General features: G+C 46.2%; 1 protein-coding gene across 2 annotated transcripts in view; it reads left to right on the top strand.

Annotated features, from left to right (window-relative positions):
• The window catches only part of ppil2 (peptidylprolyl isomerase (cyclophilin)-like 2), a 350538-nt gene that overhangs the window by 102942 nt on the left and 231470 nt on the right, over positions 1–16126 (top strand). For both annotated transcript variants that reach the window (XM_078226847.1, XM_078226848.1), the window contains exon 7: positions 12058–12149. In XM_078226847.1, coding sequence (XP_078082973.1) covers positions 12058–12149 — 92 coding nt within the window. The remainder of the gene's footprint in view (positions 1–12057; positions 12150–16126) is intronic.

Genomic DNA, 16126 nt, shown 5'->3' with positions numbered 1-16126 from the left:
AGAAACTGATAGCCAAGTTCCGCACACACGAGGACGGCCTCAACCGGGATATTGGGTTCATGTCTCACTATTTGTAACCCCCACAGTTGCGTGGACCTGCAAAGTTTCACTGGCTGTCTTGGCTGGAGACAATACACATCTTTTTAGCCTGTCCTGATGCTCTCGCCACTCACATTGTTTTGTTTCTTAAAGACTTGATTAGTTGTAAGTATTCGCATTCCAACCATTATTCATGTAAATTGAGTCTGTGTCTTTATATGCTCTGTTTGTGAACAGAATTCCCACTCACCTGAAGAAGGGGCTTAGAGCTCCGAAAGCTTGTGTGGCTTTTGCTACCAAATAAACCTGTTGGACTTTAACCTGGTGTTGTTAAACTTCTTACTGTATCTCATAGAAGACAGAGGGTGGTGGTGGATGGAAAATTTTCAGACTGGAGACCAGTTACCAGCGGTGTACCACAGGGACCAGTGTTGGGTCCTCTGCTATTTGTGATTTTTATCAATGACTTGGAGGAGGGGGCTGAAAGGTGGGTCAGTAAATTTGCTGATGACACCAAGATTGGTGGAGTAGTGGATGAGGTGGAGGGCTGTTGTAGGCTGCAAAGAGACATTGATAGGATGCAGAGCTGGGCCGAAAAATGGCAGATGGAGTTTAACCCTGATAAGTGCGAGGTGATTCATTTTGGTAGGACAAATTTGAATGTGGATTACAGGGTCAACGGCAGGGTTCTGAGGGATGTGGAGGAACAGAGAGATCTTGGGGTTCATATCCACAGATCTCTGAAGGTTGCCACTCAAGTGGATAGAGCCGTGAAGAAGGCCTATAGTGTGTTAGGGTTTATTAACAGGGGGTTTGAGTTTAAGAGCCGTGGGGTTATGCTGCAACTGTACAGGACCTTGGTGAGACCACATTTGGAATATTGTGTGCAGTTCTGGTCACCTCACTATAAGAAGGATGTGGAAGCATTGGAAAGAGTGCAAAGGAGATTTACCAGGATGCTGCCTGGTTTGGCGGGTAAGTCTTATGAGGAAAGGTTGAGGGAGCTTAGGGCTTTTCTCTTTAGAGTGGAGGAGGATGAGAGGCGACTTAATAGAGGTTTATAAGATGATGAGGGGGATAGATAGAGTGGACATTCAGAGACTATTTCCTCGGGTGGATGTAGCTATTACTAGGGGGCATAACTATAAGGTTCATGGTGGGAGATATAGGACGGATGTCCGAGGAAGGTTCTTTACGCAGAGTGGTTGGGGTGTGGAATAGACTGCCTGCTTTGATACTAGCGTAGGACACTTTAGGAACTTTCAAACGGTTATTGGATAGGCACATGGAGCACACCAGAATGATAGGGAGTGGGATAGCTTGATCTTGGTTTCGGACAAAGCTCAGCACAACATCGAGGGCCAAAGGACCTGCACTGTGCTGTACTGTTCTATGTTCTATCCTCAGATATATACATTTAAAATTCAATGATGGTTTTTTTGGCACAGTGGTTAGCACTGCTTCCTCACAGCACCAGGGACCTGGGTTGGATTTCCGACTTGGGTCGCTGTCTGTGCAGAGTCTACATGTTGTCTGTGTGGGTTTCCTCAGGGTGCTCCGGTTTCCTCCCACAGTCAGAAATGCATGCTGGTTCGGTGCATTGGCCATGCTAAATTCTCCCTTGGTGTACCTGAACGGGCACCGGAGTGTGGTGACTAGGGGATTTTCAGTCACTTCATTGCAGTGCTAAGGTAAGCCTACTTGTAACAATAAATAAATAATAATTCGGTGGCAAAGTCACTAATAAGCCACTGAAAGGTGTGAACAATCGTAACCCTTTGGACCATTGCAGTGGGGAAGGAGACTTTGGATAACTGTAATGGAATTACCACTTGCCTTGTGTGGAAAGTGATTCGGCATTCTTCTACAGTTCACATGATGTAACAGTGGCTGCCTTGGTTTACCTGCAAAATGCATTGAACAGGGCTGGAAGCTGGCAGATCCACAGAGAACTGTCTTGAAGAGGCTTCAAGGCAGGGAGAGACAGAAAGGCATCGAAAAGCAGCTACTGGTCGGCTGCAAAGTAACTAGGCAGCTTAAAGTGCCACACATGACTGCAAAACAGAAGTAAGGAACCTTCTCTCCTCCCCATTAACTGGATTTAATCTACTAAGCCCACCTTTTAAAGCAACCTCCAGCAATTCAACAGTGGAAGCAATCACAGCTACATAGAACCATTGAATCATAAAATCCGTACAGTGCAGAAAGAGGCCATCTGGCCCATCGAGTCTGTACCGACTCTCCGAAGGAGCATCCCACCCTGCCCTCCCCTCTGCCCTATCCTCATAACTCTGCATAGCCACCATGGCCAATTCACCTACGCAACTTTGGACTCTAAGGGGCAATTTCGCATGGCCAATCTGCCTAACCTGCACATCTGTGTGTGTACGTGCATGCGTGTGTATGTGTCATAGGTGAGTGCGTATGTGTGTGTATCATAGTAACTTTATTTGCTCTTGCATAACCTCCAGAGCAATAGTGAGATATACCAGCCCTTTTAAGCAAAAAGGTTATTTTAAATTGATTTTCTCATTCTGTTGGTAAGAAAATACACGCATACATACAGATACGTTGCTCATGTGTGACTTTGGGGAAACACCTAACGTTTTGGTGACATTTATGAAAGCATTTTATTTTTCTAGCTATTTCGAAATGTTACACTTTTGTATCTAATTCTGCCAGCTTTTTTGAGCATTTGGATTTCTAATGCTTTTCTGCACAACGTCATCAGAATAGGTAGATGAAATTTAAATTGTTGACTTTTTCACCTTGCAGATATGGATTTATTTTAGCCTGAACTAGGACAATTAAAAGGTTCTCCATTTTGCTGTTGAAGGTCCTAAAATGATCATAGAAACATACATACGAATTAGGAGAAGGTCATTGGACCTTTAGCCTGCATAGCCATTTGATAAGATCATGTCTGATCAGATTGAGGCTTAGCTCTACTTTCTTGTCTACCCCATTTACCACTTGGCGGCGAGGAGGGGGCTAGCATGCAAAATATGATGGATGGCAAATTCATCACCTTCCTTTCAACCCCCGACCTAAGCTTGCTAATAAGCAAATTGACCTAAATATTAAGCTGCCCACACTGTGATGCAGTTGATGTGGGCAGGCCGCCTTTTGATCCCAAATGGTTGGAAGACAGGAACAAAGGGGAGTGGGTATATTCTTTGGGGGATGCCTTGTGCGCATTGGGGGCACCCCTCACCCCAAGATGATATCTTTAATTTGTGCCTCCCTGCCTGGCCTTCAAAACCTGGTCCACTCCCTATGATATCCAATCTCTTCCATGAACATGTGCATTAGCAGGGGTAGGTCATTCGGTTCCTTGAGCCTGCTCCAATAAGATCATGGCTGAACTAATCTTAACCTCAACTCCACCTTCATGCCCACCTCCAATAACTTTTTGCCCTTTTCCTTATCAAGACTCTATTTCTGCTGTACAGATATTCAAAGGCTCTGCCTCAACTACCTTTTGAGGAAGAGAATTCCAAAGTTTCACAACCGTCTGAGAGGATAATTTTTCCTCCTCTCTGTATTAAGTGGGCAACCCCTTATTTTTGAACAGTGGCTAGACTCTCCTGCAAGAAGAAACATCTTTTCCACATCCACCTTGTCCTGTCAGGATCCTACACGTTTCAATCCCGTCACTCATTACTCTTCTAAACTCCAGCAGCCGAAAGCCTAGCTTGTCACCTTTCTTTATAAGACAACCCGCCATTTTCAGACATTAATCTAATAAATCGTCCAAATGTGGCCTCACTAATACTTGTATAACTGAAAAATAGCCTCCTGACTCTTGTATTCAATTCCCCTCACAATAAACAAATAATGTTCTATTAGCTTTGCTAATTACTTGCTGCATCTTCATACTAACCTTTTGCGATTCGTGCACTACGATATTCGGATCCTTCTGCATCTCAGAGCTCCTCCAATTTAGATAGTACGCTTCTTTTTTAGTTGTTCTGTCAAGATGGACAGCAATACATTATCCCACATTATGATCCATTGACCAGATCATTTAATCTATCTATATCCTTTTGTAGCCTCCTTATGTTTTTCTTCACAACTTACTTTCTTACTATTCTTCGTGTCATCAGCAAATTTAGCTACCATATCATCGGTCCCGTCATCCAAGTCAGCACTGATCCCTGTGGCATGCCATTCTGCCGATCAGAAAATGACCCATTTATGCCTACTTTGTTTTCTGTTAACTAGCCAATCTTCTATCCATGCCAATATGTTACACCCTAAACAAGAGCTTTTATTTTCTGCGATGATGAGGCATTTTATCAAATGTCTTCTGAAAATCTAGGTACAGTACATCCACTGAACCCCTTTATCCACAGCTTCTGTGGGTTGTGAATCTCTGAAACTCTCTTCCTCAAAAGGCAGTAGAAGCAGCGTCTTTAAATATTTTAAAGGCAGAACGAGACAGATTCTTGATGAACAAGGGGGTGAAAGGTTATTGGTTGACAGGAATGTGGGGTTGAAGTTACAATGGTGGAGCAGGATTGAGGGGGTGAGTGACCTACTCTTAGCATGTTTGTATGTATCTGTTACTACTTCAAACAACCCCTCAGTCCACGATCCATTGCTCTTCTTGCTGGAGCCTAGTTGGCAGCACTTTCTACCAAGTTCTGGCTCTTCTAGAACTGGGTAAGAAGTCTCACAACACCAGGTTAAAGTCCAACAGCTTTATTTGGCAGCACAAGCTTCGCATCTTATAGAACTGCCAGCCAATCAGATTGGCCAGCTTCTCTTAAGATGGATCTCCTCCTACTGAGGGGCTGAAGCCCCACTCTGCTCGTTTAGTCTGTCACCCTGTGTGTTATTGCTGTGGGGCAACCTTTTTAATTTGATTGGTTTGAAACCAACTTTTATAATGGAGATGGGGGAATGGGTAATGTGATAAAGCCCCCCCCCCATATAATTCAACCCCTTGGACTCCCTTGTCCTCTTTTCAGGTCAAACCAAACCAAGTAAACAAACTCAGATTAAATCAGGACAAAGTAAAAGGGGCAGCTCCCCAAAAAGGAGGGGGAACAGCCCAAACAGAAATCAAAGTACAAAGGAAACTTAAAAACATCAAATTAAAATGTGATTATTAGGGTCAATAATGCACCCCAACCCCTGCGGTGCCCAGCGGGCACGGAAAGCGCAACCTCGCCCGTGGACACTGCATGCTCCCTCTCCAGGGACACTTGGCCGCGAACGTAGCCGCGGTAGAGGGGCAGACAGTCAGGATGGACGGCCCCCTCGATCGCCCGCTGCCTGGACCGGTAAATGGCGCGTTTCGCCAGGCCCAGGAGCAGGTTCACGAGGAGGTCGCCATCCCGACCCTCCCCTCTCCGCACCGGGTGTCCGTAGATCAGGAGCGTGGGACTGAAGTGCAGACAAAACATCAACAAAAGGTTTTTGAGGATAACATAAAGGGAGTGCAGCCTAAGACACACAACATAGACATGGTCCACGGACTCCACAAGGCCGCAGAAAGGGCAGTCTTCGGAGCCCGTGAACCAGTGAATCCTACGGTTGTGCGGAACTGCTGCATGCATCACCCTCCACCCCAGGTCCCCGACGTAATTGGGGGAGATCCCTCCGTAGAGGGACCTCCAGCGGGGACCTCCGCCGCCCGGCGGCAACAAGGCCCGCCAAGGTGTATCCGGGCGACAGGCGAGGAGGCAGTAGTGGAAGGTGTGCAGCAGCAGCCCGCACAGGAAACGCCTCCACGCGGTAGACAAAGGCACGGAGGGCATTTCCGCGAGGCGGCTCAGGCTGTGGGGCACCTCACCCAGGGAGGGGGGCTGAGGCTTTGGGCCAATGTGGAATTCCGCCCGAACAGGGGAACACTCGGGCGGGATCCCACCGCATGCCTGCGCCGTCTCCAGTTTGCGTGCAGTTTCGGGGCCGAGCACGACCGTCCTAAGGTCTAGGATGGCTTTGGTCGCGCGCCGGATGGTCGTCCCCGCGCGCTCAGCCAGCACGCGGGGACTCATCCAGCCCGCTCCTCCGCCATCGAGCACGTCCCTGATTCTGGTCACCCCGGCGTCCACAGCCCTCCTCTCCGCCAGCCACCTGAAGTTATACGGCTGGAGGAGCGGATTCCTGAGCAGCGGCTCTCGCACGAGAGCCGCTACTCCTGACGGGGGAGAGCTGCGTCGCGAGGCGACCTTGTTCCAGACAGTGAGGAGGTCCTGGTAAAAGACGGGCAACTCCTGCAGGGTGGTCGGAGCACGCCCCAGATCGATATGCAGGAGCTGCACGTCATAATTGAGGCCGTGCCAGTGGCGGAAGAAATACGTCGCCATGGCACACCACTGTGGAGGGGGCTCAACGTAAAGGTACCTCTGCAGGGCCTGGAGGCGGAAGGTCGCTACCTGAGTGCGGAGGCACACCAGACCTTGTCCGCCCTCCTCAAGCGGGAGATACAGGACCGCAGCAGGGACCCAGTGCAGTCGATTGCCCCAGAAGAACCGCAGGAGGGTTCTCTGGATATCGGTGACAAAGCCAGGGGGAGGGGTCAAAGGGACCAGCCGGTACCACAGCATGGAGGCGACCAGCTGGTTTATGACGCGAACTCGCGCCCCGTAGGACAGCACTCGGAGCAGTCCTGTCCAGCGACTCAGGCGGGCGGAGACTTTGGCCTCCAGCTCCCGCCAGTTCGCCGGCCAGGATTCCTCAGCTGGGCAGAGATGGGCCCCCAAGTAGAGGAGGTTGGTCCTGCTCCAGGTGAAAGGCCTGAGCTCCTCCGGAAGGGGGTCCGTCTCCCAAGGACCGACAAGGAGTCCGGAGCACTTGGCCCAGTTGATCCTGGCGGAGGACGCGGCGGAGTACACCGCCTGGCATTCTCGCATCCTCCGCAGGTCAGCCGGGTCCGTGAACATGAGGAGCACGTCATCGGCGTAAGCTGACAGGACCACCCCTACGTCCGGTCCGCGCAGGGCCAAACCTGACAACCTCCTCCGCAAGAGGCGCAGGAATGGCTCCACGCATACGGACTACAGTTGGCTGGACAAGGGGCAGCCCTGCCGTACTCCTCTCCCAAAGTGAAGGGGCGCCGTCAGGGACCCGTTAACCTTAATCAGACACTCTGGGGTGGACTCCCTTGTCAATCATGAAAAGATCCAGTTAATCAGAATTCCACAAACTAATGACCCACTGAAAGAAAAAAATTTTCATCTCCACCTGAAATGGGAGACCCCTTATTTTTAAATTGTGTCCTATAATTTTAACCTCTCCCATAAAAGGAAGCATTCTTTCAGCATCCACCTTGTCAAGTGCCCTCAGGATCTTAAATAAAAACAGATGAGAGTGTGAACTCAATATGGCTCTTCAGAGCTGAGATGGGGTAGAAATGTGATGGATTATATAGTTGAGGCGGGCAGAGAATGTGGAGCAGAATAGAAGGTCAGGGTTAGAAGAGAGCTCAGGACAGATTGACAAAGATGTCATGGACATAAGACAAAGGGAATGTTCATGCTATTGTTAAAGACTAAAGAAGGTGCTAGTAATAGCAGAAAGGTAAGATAGCAGAATGTGTTAATATCAGAACAAGGGTCAGCATTCTCTGAAAGCAAAGCAAGTTACAGGTGGCCCTATGGAGGAGAGGGTTGGGGAAAAAATCAAAATGGAGGAGAGAGTTCACAGTCTGAAGCTGTTGAACTGAATGTTATGTCCAAAAGGCTGTAAAGTCCCTATTTGGAAGATGAGATGCTATTTCACTGGAACATTGCAGCAAGCCAAGGACAGAAATGTGGGCATGGGAGCAAGATAATGAGTTAAAATGGCAAGCGAAGTTTGGGGTCATGGTTGTAGTCTGAGCACAGGTGTTCTGTGAAGCAGTCCATCCATTTTGTGTTTAGCCTCCCCAATGTAGAAGAGACTGCTTAGGCTCTTGTATGTTTCAATAAGATCACCTGTTATTCTTCTGAGCTTGAATGGATATGGGCCTGACTGTTTAACCTTTGGTTTATTTGGTAGCAAATGCCATTAGCTTTCGGAGCGCTGCTCCCTCGTCAGATGGAATGGATATCTGCTCTCAAACAGAACATACAGAGACACAAAATCAAGTTACAGAATACTGATTAGAATGCGAATCTCTACAGCCAACCAGGTCTTAAAGATACAGACAATGTGCGTGGAGGGAGCTTTAAGCACAGGTTAAAGAGATGTGTATTGTCTCCAGACAGGATAGCCAGTGAGATTCTGCAAGTCCAGACAAGCTGTGGGGGTTACTGATAATGTGACATAAACCCAAGAGCCCGGTTTAGGCCGTCCTCGTGTGCGGAACTTGGCTATCAGTTTCTGCTCAGCGACTCTGCGATGTCGTGTGTTGTGAAGGTCACGACACATGACAGCGCAGAGTCGCTGAGCAGAAACTGATAGCCAAGTTCCGCACACATGAGGACAGCCTAAACCGGGATCTTGGGTTTATAACATGTCACACTATCAGTAACCCCCACAGCTTGCCTCCTGGACTTGCAGAATCTCAGTGGCTGTCCTGTCTGGAGACAATACACATCTCTTTAACCTGTGCTTAATGCTCCCTCCACTCACATTGTCTGTATCTTTAAGACTTGATTAGCTGTAAAGATTCGTATTCTAATCAGTATTCTGTAACTTGATTTTGTGTCTCTGTATGCCCTGTTTGAGAGCAGATATCCACTCCATCTGACGAGGGAGCAGCGCTCCGAAAGCTAATGGCATTTGCTACCAAATAAACCTGTTGGACTTTAACCTGGTGTTGTTAAACTCTAACTGTGTTTACCCCAGTCCAACGCCGGCATCTCCACATCATGTTTAACCTTTCCCATTGTTTTTCACTTAGTGTGAATTTTCATTAAACTAACTTTGTTTTCCCTAACTTGTACAAATTCCCTAACAGAAGACTTATGTTTAATATTTAACGTTTATTTATTAGTGTCACAAGTAGGCTTACATTAACACTGCAATGAAGTTGCTGTGAAAATCCCCCAGTCATCAAACCTGGTGCATGTTCAGGTACATTGAGGGAGAATTTAGCATGACCAGTGCACCTAATCAGCATGTCTTTTTGGACCATGGGAAGAAACCAGAGCACCCGGTGAAACCCACTCAGACACTGGGAGAACGTGCAGACTCCACGCAGACAGTCACCCAAGCTAGGAATCGAACCCGGGTTCTTGCCGCTGTGAGGCAGCAGCGCTAACCACTGTGCCCCCGTGTTTGTATGTTGGAGAATTTCTAAAATATTTACAGCTAGTTGCTTTTAATGGGAAAGAAAATTGGATGAGCCGTTACTCCAGCCACTATGATGCATCTAGTAACAGTTGGTTACAGAATAGAACATAGAACATTACAGCGCAGTACAGACCCTTCGGCCCTCGATGTTGCGCCGACCAGTGAAACCAATCTAAAGCCCATCTAACCTACACTATTCCAATATCATCCATATGTTTATCCAATAACCATTTGAATGCTCTTAATGTTGACGAGTCTATTACTGCTGCAGGCAGGGCATTCCACGCTCTTACTACTCTCTGAGTAAAGAACCTACCTCTAACATCTGTCCTATATCTATCACCCCTCAATTTAAAGCTATGTTCCCTAGTGTTAGCCATCACCATCCGAGGAAAAAGGCTCTCACTATCCACCCTATCTAATCCTCTGATCATCTTGTATGCCTCTATTAAGTCACCTCTTAACCTTCTTCTCTCTAACGAAAACAACCTCAAGCCCCTCAGCCTTTCCTCATACGATTTTCCCACCATACCAGGCAACATCCTGGTAAATCTCCTCTGCACCCTTTCCAACACTTCCACATCCTTCCTATAATGCAGCGACCAGAACTGTACGCAATACTCCAAGTGCGGCCGCACCAGAGTTTTGTACAGTTGCAACATGACCTCCTGGCTCCGAAACTCAATCCCTCTACCAATAAAAGCTAACACACCGTACGCGTTCTTAACAACCCTATCAACCTGGGTGCCAACTTTCAGGGATCTATGCACCTGGACACCCAGATCCCTCTGTTCATCCACACTACCAAGTATCTTACCATTAGCCCAGTACTCTGTATTCCTGTTACTCCTTCCAAAGTGAATCACCTCACACTTTTCTGCATTAAACTCCATTTGTCACCTCTCAGCCCAGCTCTGCAGCTTATCTATGTCCCTCTGTAACCTGCCACTTCCCTCCGCACTGTCTACAACTCCACCGACTTTAATGTCATCCGCAAATTTACTAATCCATCCTTCTACGCCCTCATCCAGGTCATTAATAAAAATGACAAACAGCAGTGGCCCTAAAACAGATCCTTGCGGTACACCACTAGTAACTGAACTCCAGGATGATTTTTTCCCATCAACCACCACCCTCTGTTTTCTTCCAGCTAGCCAATTCCTGATCCAAACCACTAAATCACCCTCAATCCCATGTGTCCGTATTTTCTGCAAAAGCTTACCATGGGGAACCTTATCAAAAGCTTTGCTGAAATCCATATACACCACATCAACTGCTTTACCCTCATCCACCACTTTGGTCACCTTCTCAAAGAACTCAATAAGGTTTGTGAGGCACAACCTACCCTTTACAAAACCGTGCTGACTATTCCTAATCAAATTATTCCTTTCCAGGTGATTATAAATCCTATCTCTTATAATCCTTTCCAATACTTTGCCCACAACAGAAGTAAGGCTCACCGGTCTATAATTACCAGGGTTGTCCCTACTCCCTTTTTTGAACAAGGGGACAACATTTGCTATCCTCCAGTCTTCTGGCACTGTTCCTGTAGACAATGACGACCCAAAGATCAAAGCCAAAAGCTCTGCAATCTCCTCTCTAGCCTCCCAGAGAATCCTAGGATAAATCCCATCCGGCCCAGGGGACTTATCTATTTTTACCCTTTCCAGAATTGCTAACACCTCCTCCTTATGAACATCAATCCCATCCAGTCCAACAGCCTGCATCTCAGTACTCCCCTCGACACTGTCCCTCTCCAGTGTGAATACTGATGAAAAATATTCATTTAGTGCCTCTCCTACCTCTTCAGACTCCATGCACAACTTCCCACTCCTGTCCTTGACTGGCCCTAATCTTACCCTAGTCATTCTTTTACTCCTGACATACCTATAGAGCTCGAACAGTCTTTCATTCAATTATGTTGTCAGCAATTGTAGGCAGGTGCAAGAGAGGAACTTAAAAAGATGGAAAATAATTCCTAGATGAGACACAGCCAATAGCCATTGGACCAAAGTTTAATATTTTGTGTCTTGCCCATTTACACATCAAAGGAGGTATGTGTCTGCTGATTACCATAGAATCCTTTCAGTGCAGAAGGAGACCATACCGTGCCCGCACTGCTGCTTCACAGCTCCAGGGACCTGGGTTCGATTCCCGGCTTGGGTCACTGTCTGTGTGGAGTTTGCACATTCTCCTCGTGTCTGCGTGGGTTTCCTCCGGGTGCCGGACTCCACAGTCCAAAGATGTGCGGGTTAGGTTGATTGGCCACGCTAAAATTGCCCCTTAGTGTCCTGAGATGCGTAGGTTAGAGGGATTCGTGGGTAAAATATGTAGGGATATGGGGGTAGGGCCTGGGTGGGCTTGTGGTCGGTGCAGACTCGATGGGCCGAATGGCCTCTTTCTGTACTGTAGCGTTTCTATGATTCAGCCCATCAAGTCTGCACTGACTCTCCGAAAGAGCATCCCACCAAGGCCCACCCTTCCACCCTATCCCCACAACCCTGCATATTTACCATGACTATTCCCCTTAACTGACACGTCTTTGGACACTAAGAGGCCAATCCACCTAACCTGCACATCTTTGGACTGTTACTATTACATTAGATTTTAACTGTTGGAAAATATTATCTGTCTATAGAATTTCCAGTATCTCTTCCTGCATTCAAACTCTGAGAGGGGGGATTGCACATTCAAAATAATATTCAATTGCTTTGAGTAAAGGTAGATTTTCAAATCATGTACAATTATCGGAAGGGACTAATTATGGTGATATATTTGCTTGTTTTTTAGGAAAGTATCACTGTCCAGTGATGTACTCTGTCTTCACGAACAACTCGCACATATTGACTGTCAAGACTACTGGAAATGTCTATTCATTTGAGGTGGGTAACTACTGCTTTGATGGACAATTCTAAATGATTTTTGTGTCGGATTCCTTTATTCATTGTGTTTGGAGAGAGATTTAATCGATCTTCAGTTTTCTATTGGTGCCAATTAACCAGTTTAATTTGAAGTTTGAATAGCCTGGGTATATCCAGATTCTGCTAACCATTCAATTATCCCTTATACCTTCTCCACATTTTAGATAGTTTCAACTCTTGCAAGCATTCACATGAAAGTAATGTGCAAACTGAATCATGTTAAATAACAAACCTAACTTACAAAATAAAATACTTGCAATTATAAATAACTTTAAATACTTTTACTCAGTGTCTTTTCTCTCGAGATCATTTTCTTCTTCCTCTTTGTTTTAATTTATTTTGCTTTTCTGACTAAAAAGTTGAAAGTTTATTTATTAGTCACAAGTAAAGCTTACATTAACACTGCAATGAAGTTGCTGTGAAATTCCCCTAGTCACCACATTCCGGCGCCTATTCGGGACAGTGCACCCAACCAGCACATCTTTCAGACTGTGGGAGGAAACAGGAGCACCAGGAGGAAACCCACGCAAACACGGGGAGAACGCGCAAAGTCCGCACAGACAGTGACCCAAGGTGGGAATTGAACCCGGGTCCCTGGCGTTGTGAGGCAGCAGTACTAACAGTTGGGCCACTGTGCTGCCCCAACATGACTATGTACATTAATTCTTAACATTTTATTTCTCTAAAGTACTTTTTATCACTCAATTTCTTTCTACACACTCAAAAGGCCAGACTTCCAACCAAGCAAAAGTCAAAGACCGATATGCATGTGTCCTTGACATGATCAGGACAATCTTAGAAGCATAGAAAAACATTGCATCAGGAAAGGCGGCAACATGATGTGTGAATGCACCAATGATCTCCTGTGCTGACCAGATATGTAACCACAGCTGTGACATAGTAAAGGTTAAAGATCTGAATCTGTACCTTTCTCATTCCCCTCCTAAACTTTCCTTTAATGGGAATCAACTGAACTGTCAACACATGATCATAAACGATCCTCAGAATTTTCCTATATGTGCTAAAGTTTTTGTTATTTTTCTTCTGGAGATTTTTCCTCCGGAGAATACTCAGGAATAAAATGTCTTGAGTATTTTGATTTGCTGTCACAAGACTGCACACAGTAAAAATGTTGCTTATGATTGCAATTCTGAACTACATGATTTTTATGATCCAAAATACCCTTGTCACTTCTCTAAATCCTCTGCAATATATCACTGTCCCCCGTCTTGAAATGTAACGGGACTCAAAATAAAGCCTGCCCAGTATATTAGGCAAGATTTAAATAACTTCTCAGCTTGTTTTTAAAAAAAAGTGACCTTGAAGTTATTGAGTGCTCAGTTAATCATGGTCATAGCAGCTCACTTTGTGGGATGCTTGTAGTGAATAAATTATTTGCCAGTAGAAATATATTTGTTCTTTTCATGTATTTTCTGTTTCCCATGTGAGTGTGTATTGTTACGATCCTGTTAAAGACTGTTAATGTTTAAAGAGATATCTGAACACCCAGTAATTAACTGACAGAACGAGACCACGAGATTGCATGTTTTTAAACAAAACGAACTTCATTTTGTACACAAAAATAAAGTAAGCAAACGTAACCAAGGATGCTGCCAGCCTCCGCCCCCCCCCCCCAACCCCCGCCTCTCTGGTCCACGTCCACTCCGCCCCCCTCCGGTCCACGTCCAACCGCCCCCCCAACACCCCCAGTCCGGTCCACGCCCACCCACCCCCCCCTCCGGTCCACGTCCAGCCCCACCTCCCCCTCCGGTCCACGTCCACCCCCACCTCCCCCTCCGGTCCACGTCCACGTCCACCCCCACCTCCCCCTCTGGTACCCCCCCCAACCTCCTCTCCGGTCCACGTCCACAACCCCCCCCCCCCCCACCCCGGTCCCACCCATATCCCAACCCTACCCGTCCCACCCATACCCCCCCTCCCGATCAAGCCATACCCCTACCTCCCCCCCCCCCCCCCAACTCTACGCCCCCCCGCCCCTCCTCCTCTCCTCCCCCTCAAGAATGGGTGGGCTGCCTGCCTGATGCCTTAGCTCCCCCTTCCCCCCGTAACATGGGGAAGAGACCAGGGTGTTGTCTGGAGAAGGTGGCAGGCCGGCCACTTGCTTTATTTTATAAGCCACCCTGCCTTCAAAATTTACCTGAAGATGTTCAATAAATTACTGTTACAAAACTTGTATTCAGAAAGTGCTATGGACATTGATGAGCGAGAACTGGAAAAACCCTGCTCCGTTCTTTTACTATCCGTAATCAATGTGTTTTTGAAAACAGCATGTTTTTCAAATGTGTAGGTTTCTTAACCCGAATGTGTGGATAATTTGAATAATCAGCAGCAAGCTTTTCCCTGCTTTAAGTACAAAGGATTAATTTATTCATGCATTCGCCCCAAAAATCTAACGCTATGTCACTTGCTCACCCACTTACTCACTCTGTCTTACCCACTCACACACGTGCACACAAACACTCTTACACACACAAACATCTGCACTCTCCCTCACCCCCTCTCAAGGAAAATACAGTTATAGGGAATAGACCTTTTTAACAAGTTATAAACAAAAGAATAGTTTGTAAATGAGGTTGACTTGTCTCTGGAAGGACACAGAACAGACCCAATGAAGAAGAGGGTTTTCACTTCTGAAGTATTTTTGATATTGAAATCATACACAAGAGTTGTTGCACGATTCTCATAGAGATGAATTTTCTGCTGGTTGCAGAGTTAGTTACATGTCGTCTTGTTATCAGGAAATTTGTTTGCTGTATAGAATCCCTATCGTGCAGAAGGAGGCCATTCGGCCCACCATGCTTGCACCAACAACAATTCCACGCAGGCCCAATCCCCAGAACCCCACATATTTACACAGCTAATCCCCCAAATCTAAGGGGCAATCCATCTAACCTGCACATTTTTGGACTGTGGGAGGAAACCGGAACACCCGGAGGAAACCCAGACATGGGGAGAATGTGCAAACTTCTCACAGTCACCCGCGGCCAGAATTGAATATGGCTCCCTGTTGCTGTGATGCAGCAGTGCTAACCATATTGCTATATGTTGTTACAGTCTGCAGCTCTTAACGCTTAAGCTTTGCTGCCCTTTCTGCTGCTTTTGTTTCTGCTATTGTGAGTTTGTGCAGAAAGTAATTAGAGATTTAGATATGGCGATCAACATGGCTTCTTTATCCCGTGGTTTTTCATAGCGACCTTCCAATTATGTTGTTGGATTTTAAGTTGATTAGTCATAGCCTGAATTATTGTTTGCAGACATGCATCTTGGGGTTTTAAGACAATCACCGTTTTGATTTTAGAATGACCCATTCAAGCCAGGAAATACCTTGTCTGGACTGTGTCCTTTTGAAGTGTGTGGCAGTTTTTGAATCCACAGACCTAGAGTCAGGTGATCCTTGGTGGCCATCTTTTGCAGTCCATCATTAGTCCACTTAAAAAAAGAAAAGTCGGTTCCCGAAGATTCCGCATTGAGTTCAGTTCATGCTTTAAAAGTTATCAATATGACATGCTTTTACTGGGCATAATACTCAGCAGAGAAAGACCAAAGAATTGGCTCCTGCATAATAGTGAGGTGAAAAGACAACTGCCTGATTTGTTGGGCCTAATATAACTCCTTTAAACCGCACCATTAAACTTTTCCCAGTTCTAATCATACTGTAACTCTGTTTCTTTCTCCACAGACACTGCCTGACCTGCTGATAATTTCTAGAATTTTCTGTTTTTTTTCCAATTTCCAGCATCCACAGTATTTTGCTTTTTCTTGATTTGGCCTTGTTTGTCCTCCTTTTAATTCCCTTCATCGTTCTTTGGATTAAGAAAAATCCACGGATGGCTCTACAAGGCAAATAAGATAAACTGTATAGTTTGTGGTTTGCCAGAAGCTCTGTTATACAGAAGGGTATTGAATTTTATATTTCA

This window comes from Mustelus asterias, chromosome 13, assembly GCF_964213995.1.
Source record: "Mustelus asterias chromosome 13, sMusAst1.hap1.1, whole genome shotgun sequence".
NCBI classification, from domain to species: Eukaryota; Metazoa; Chordata; class Chondrichthyes; order Carcharhiniformes; family Triakidae; genus Mustelus; species Mustelus asterias.
This window is presented reverse-complemented; position numbering and strand designations above follow the sequence as displayed.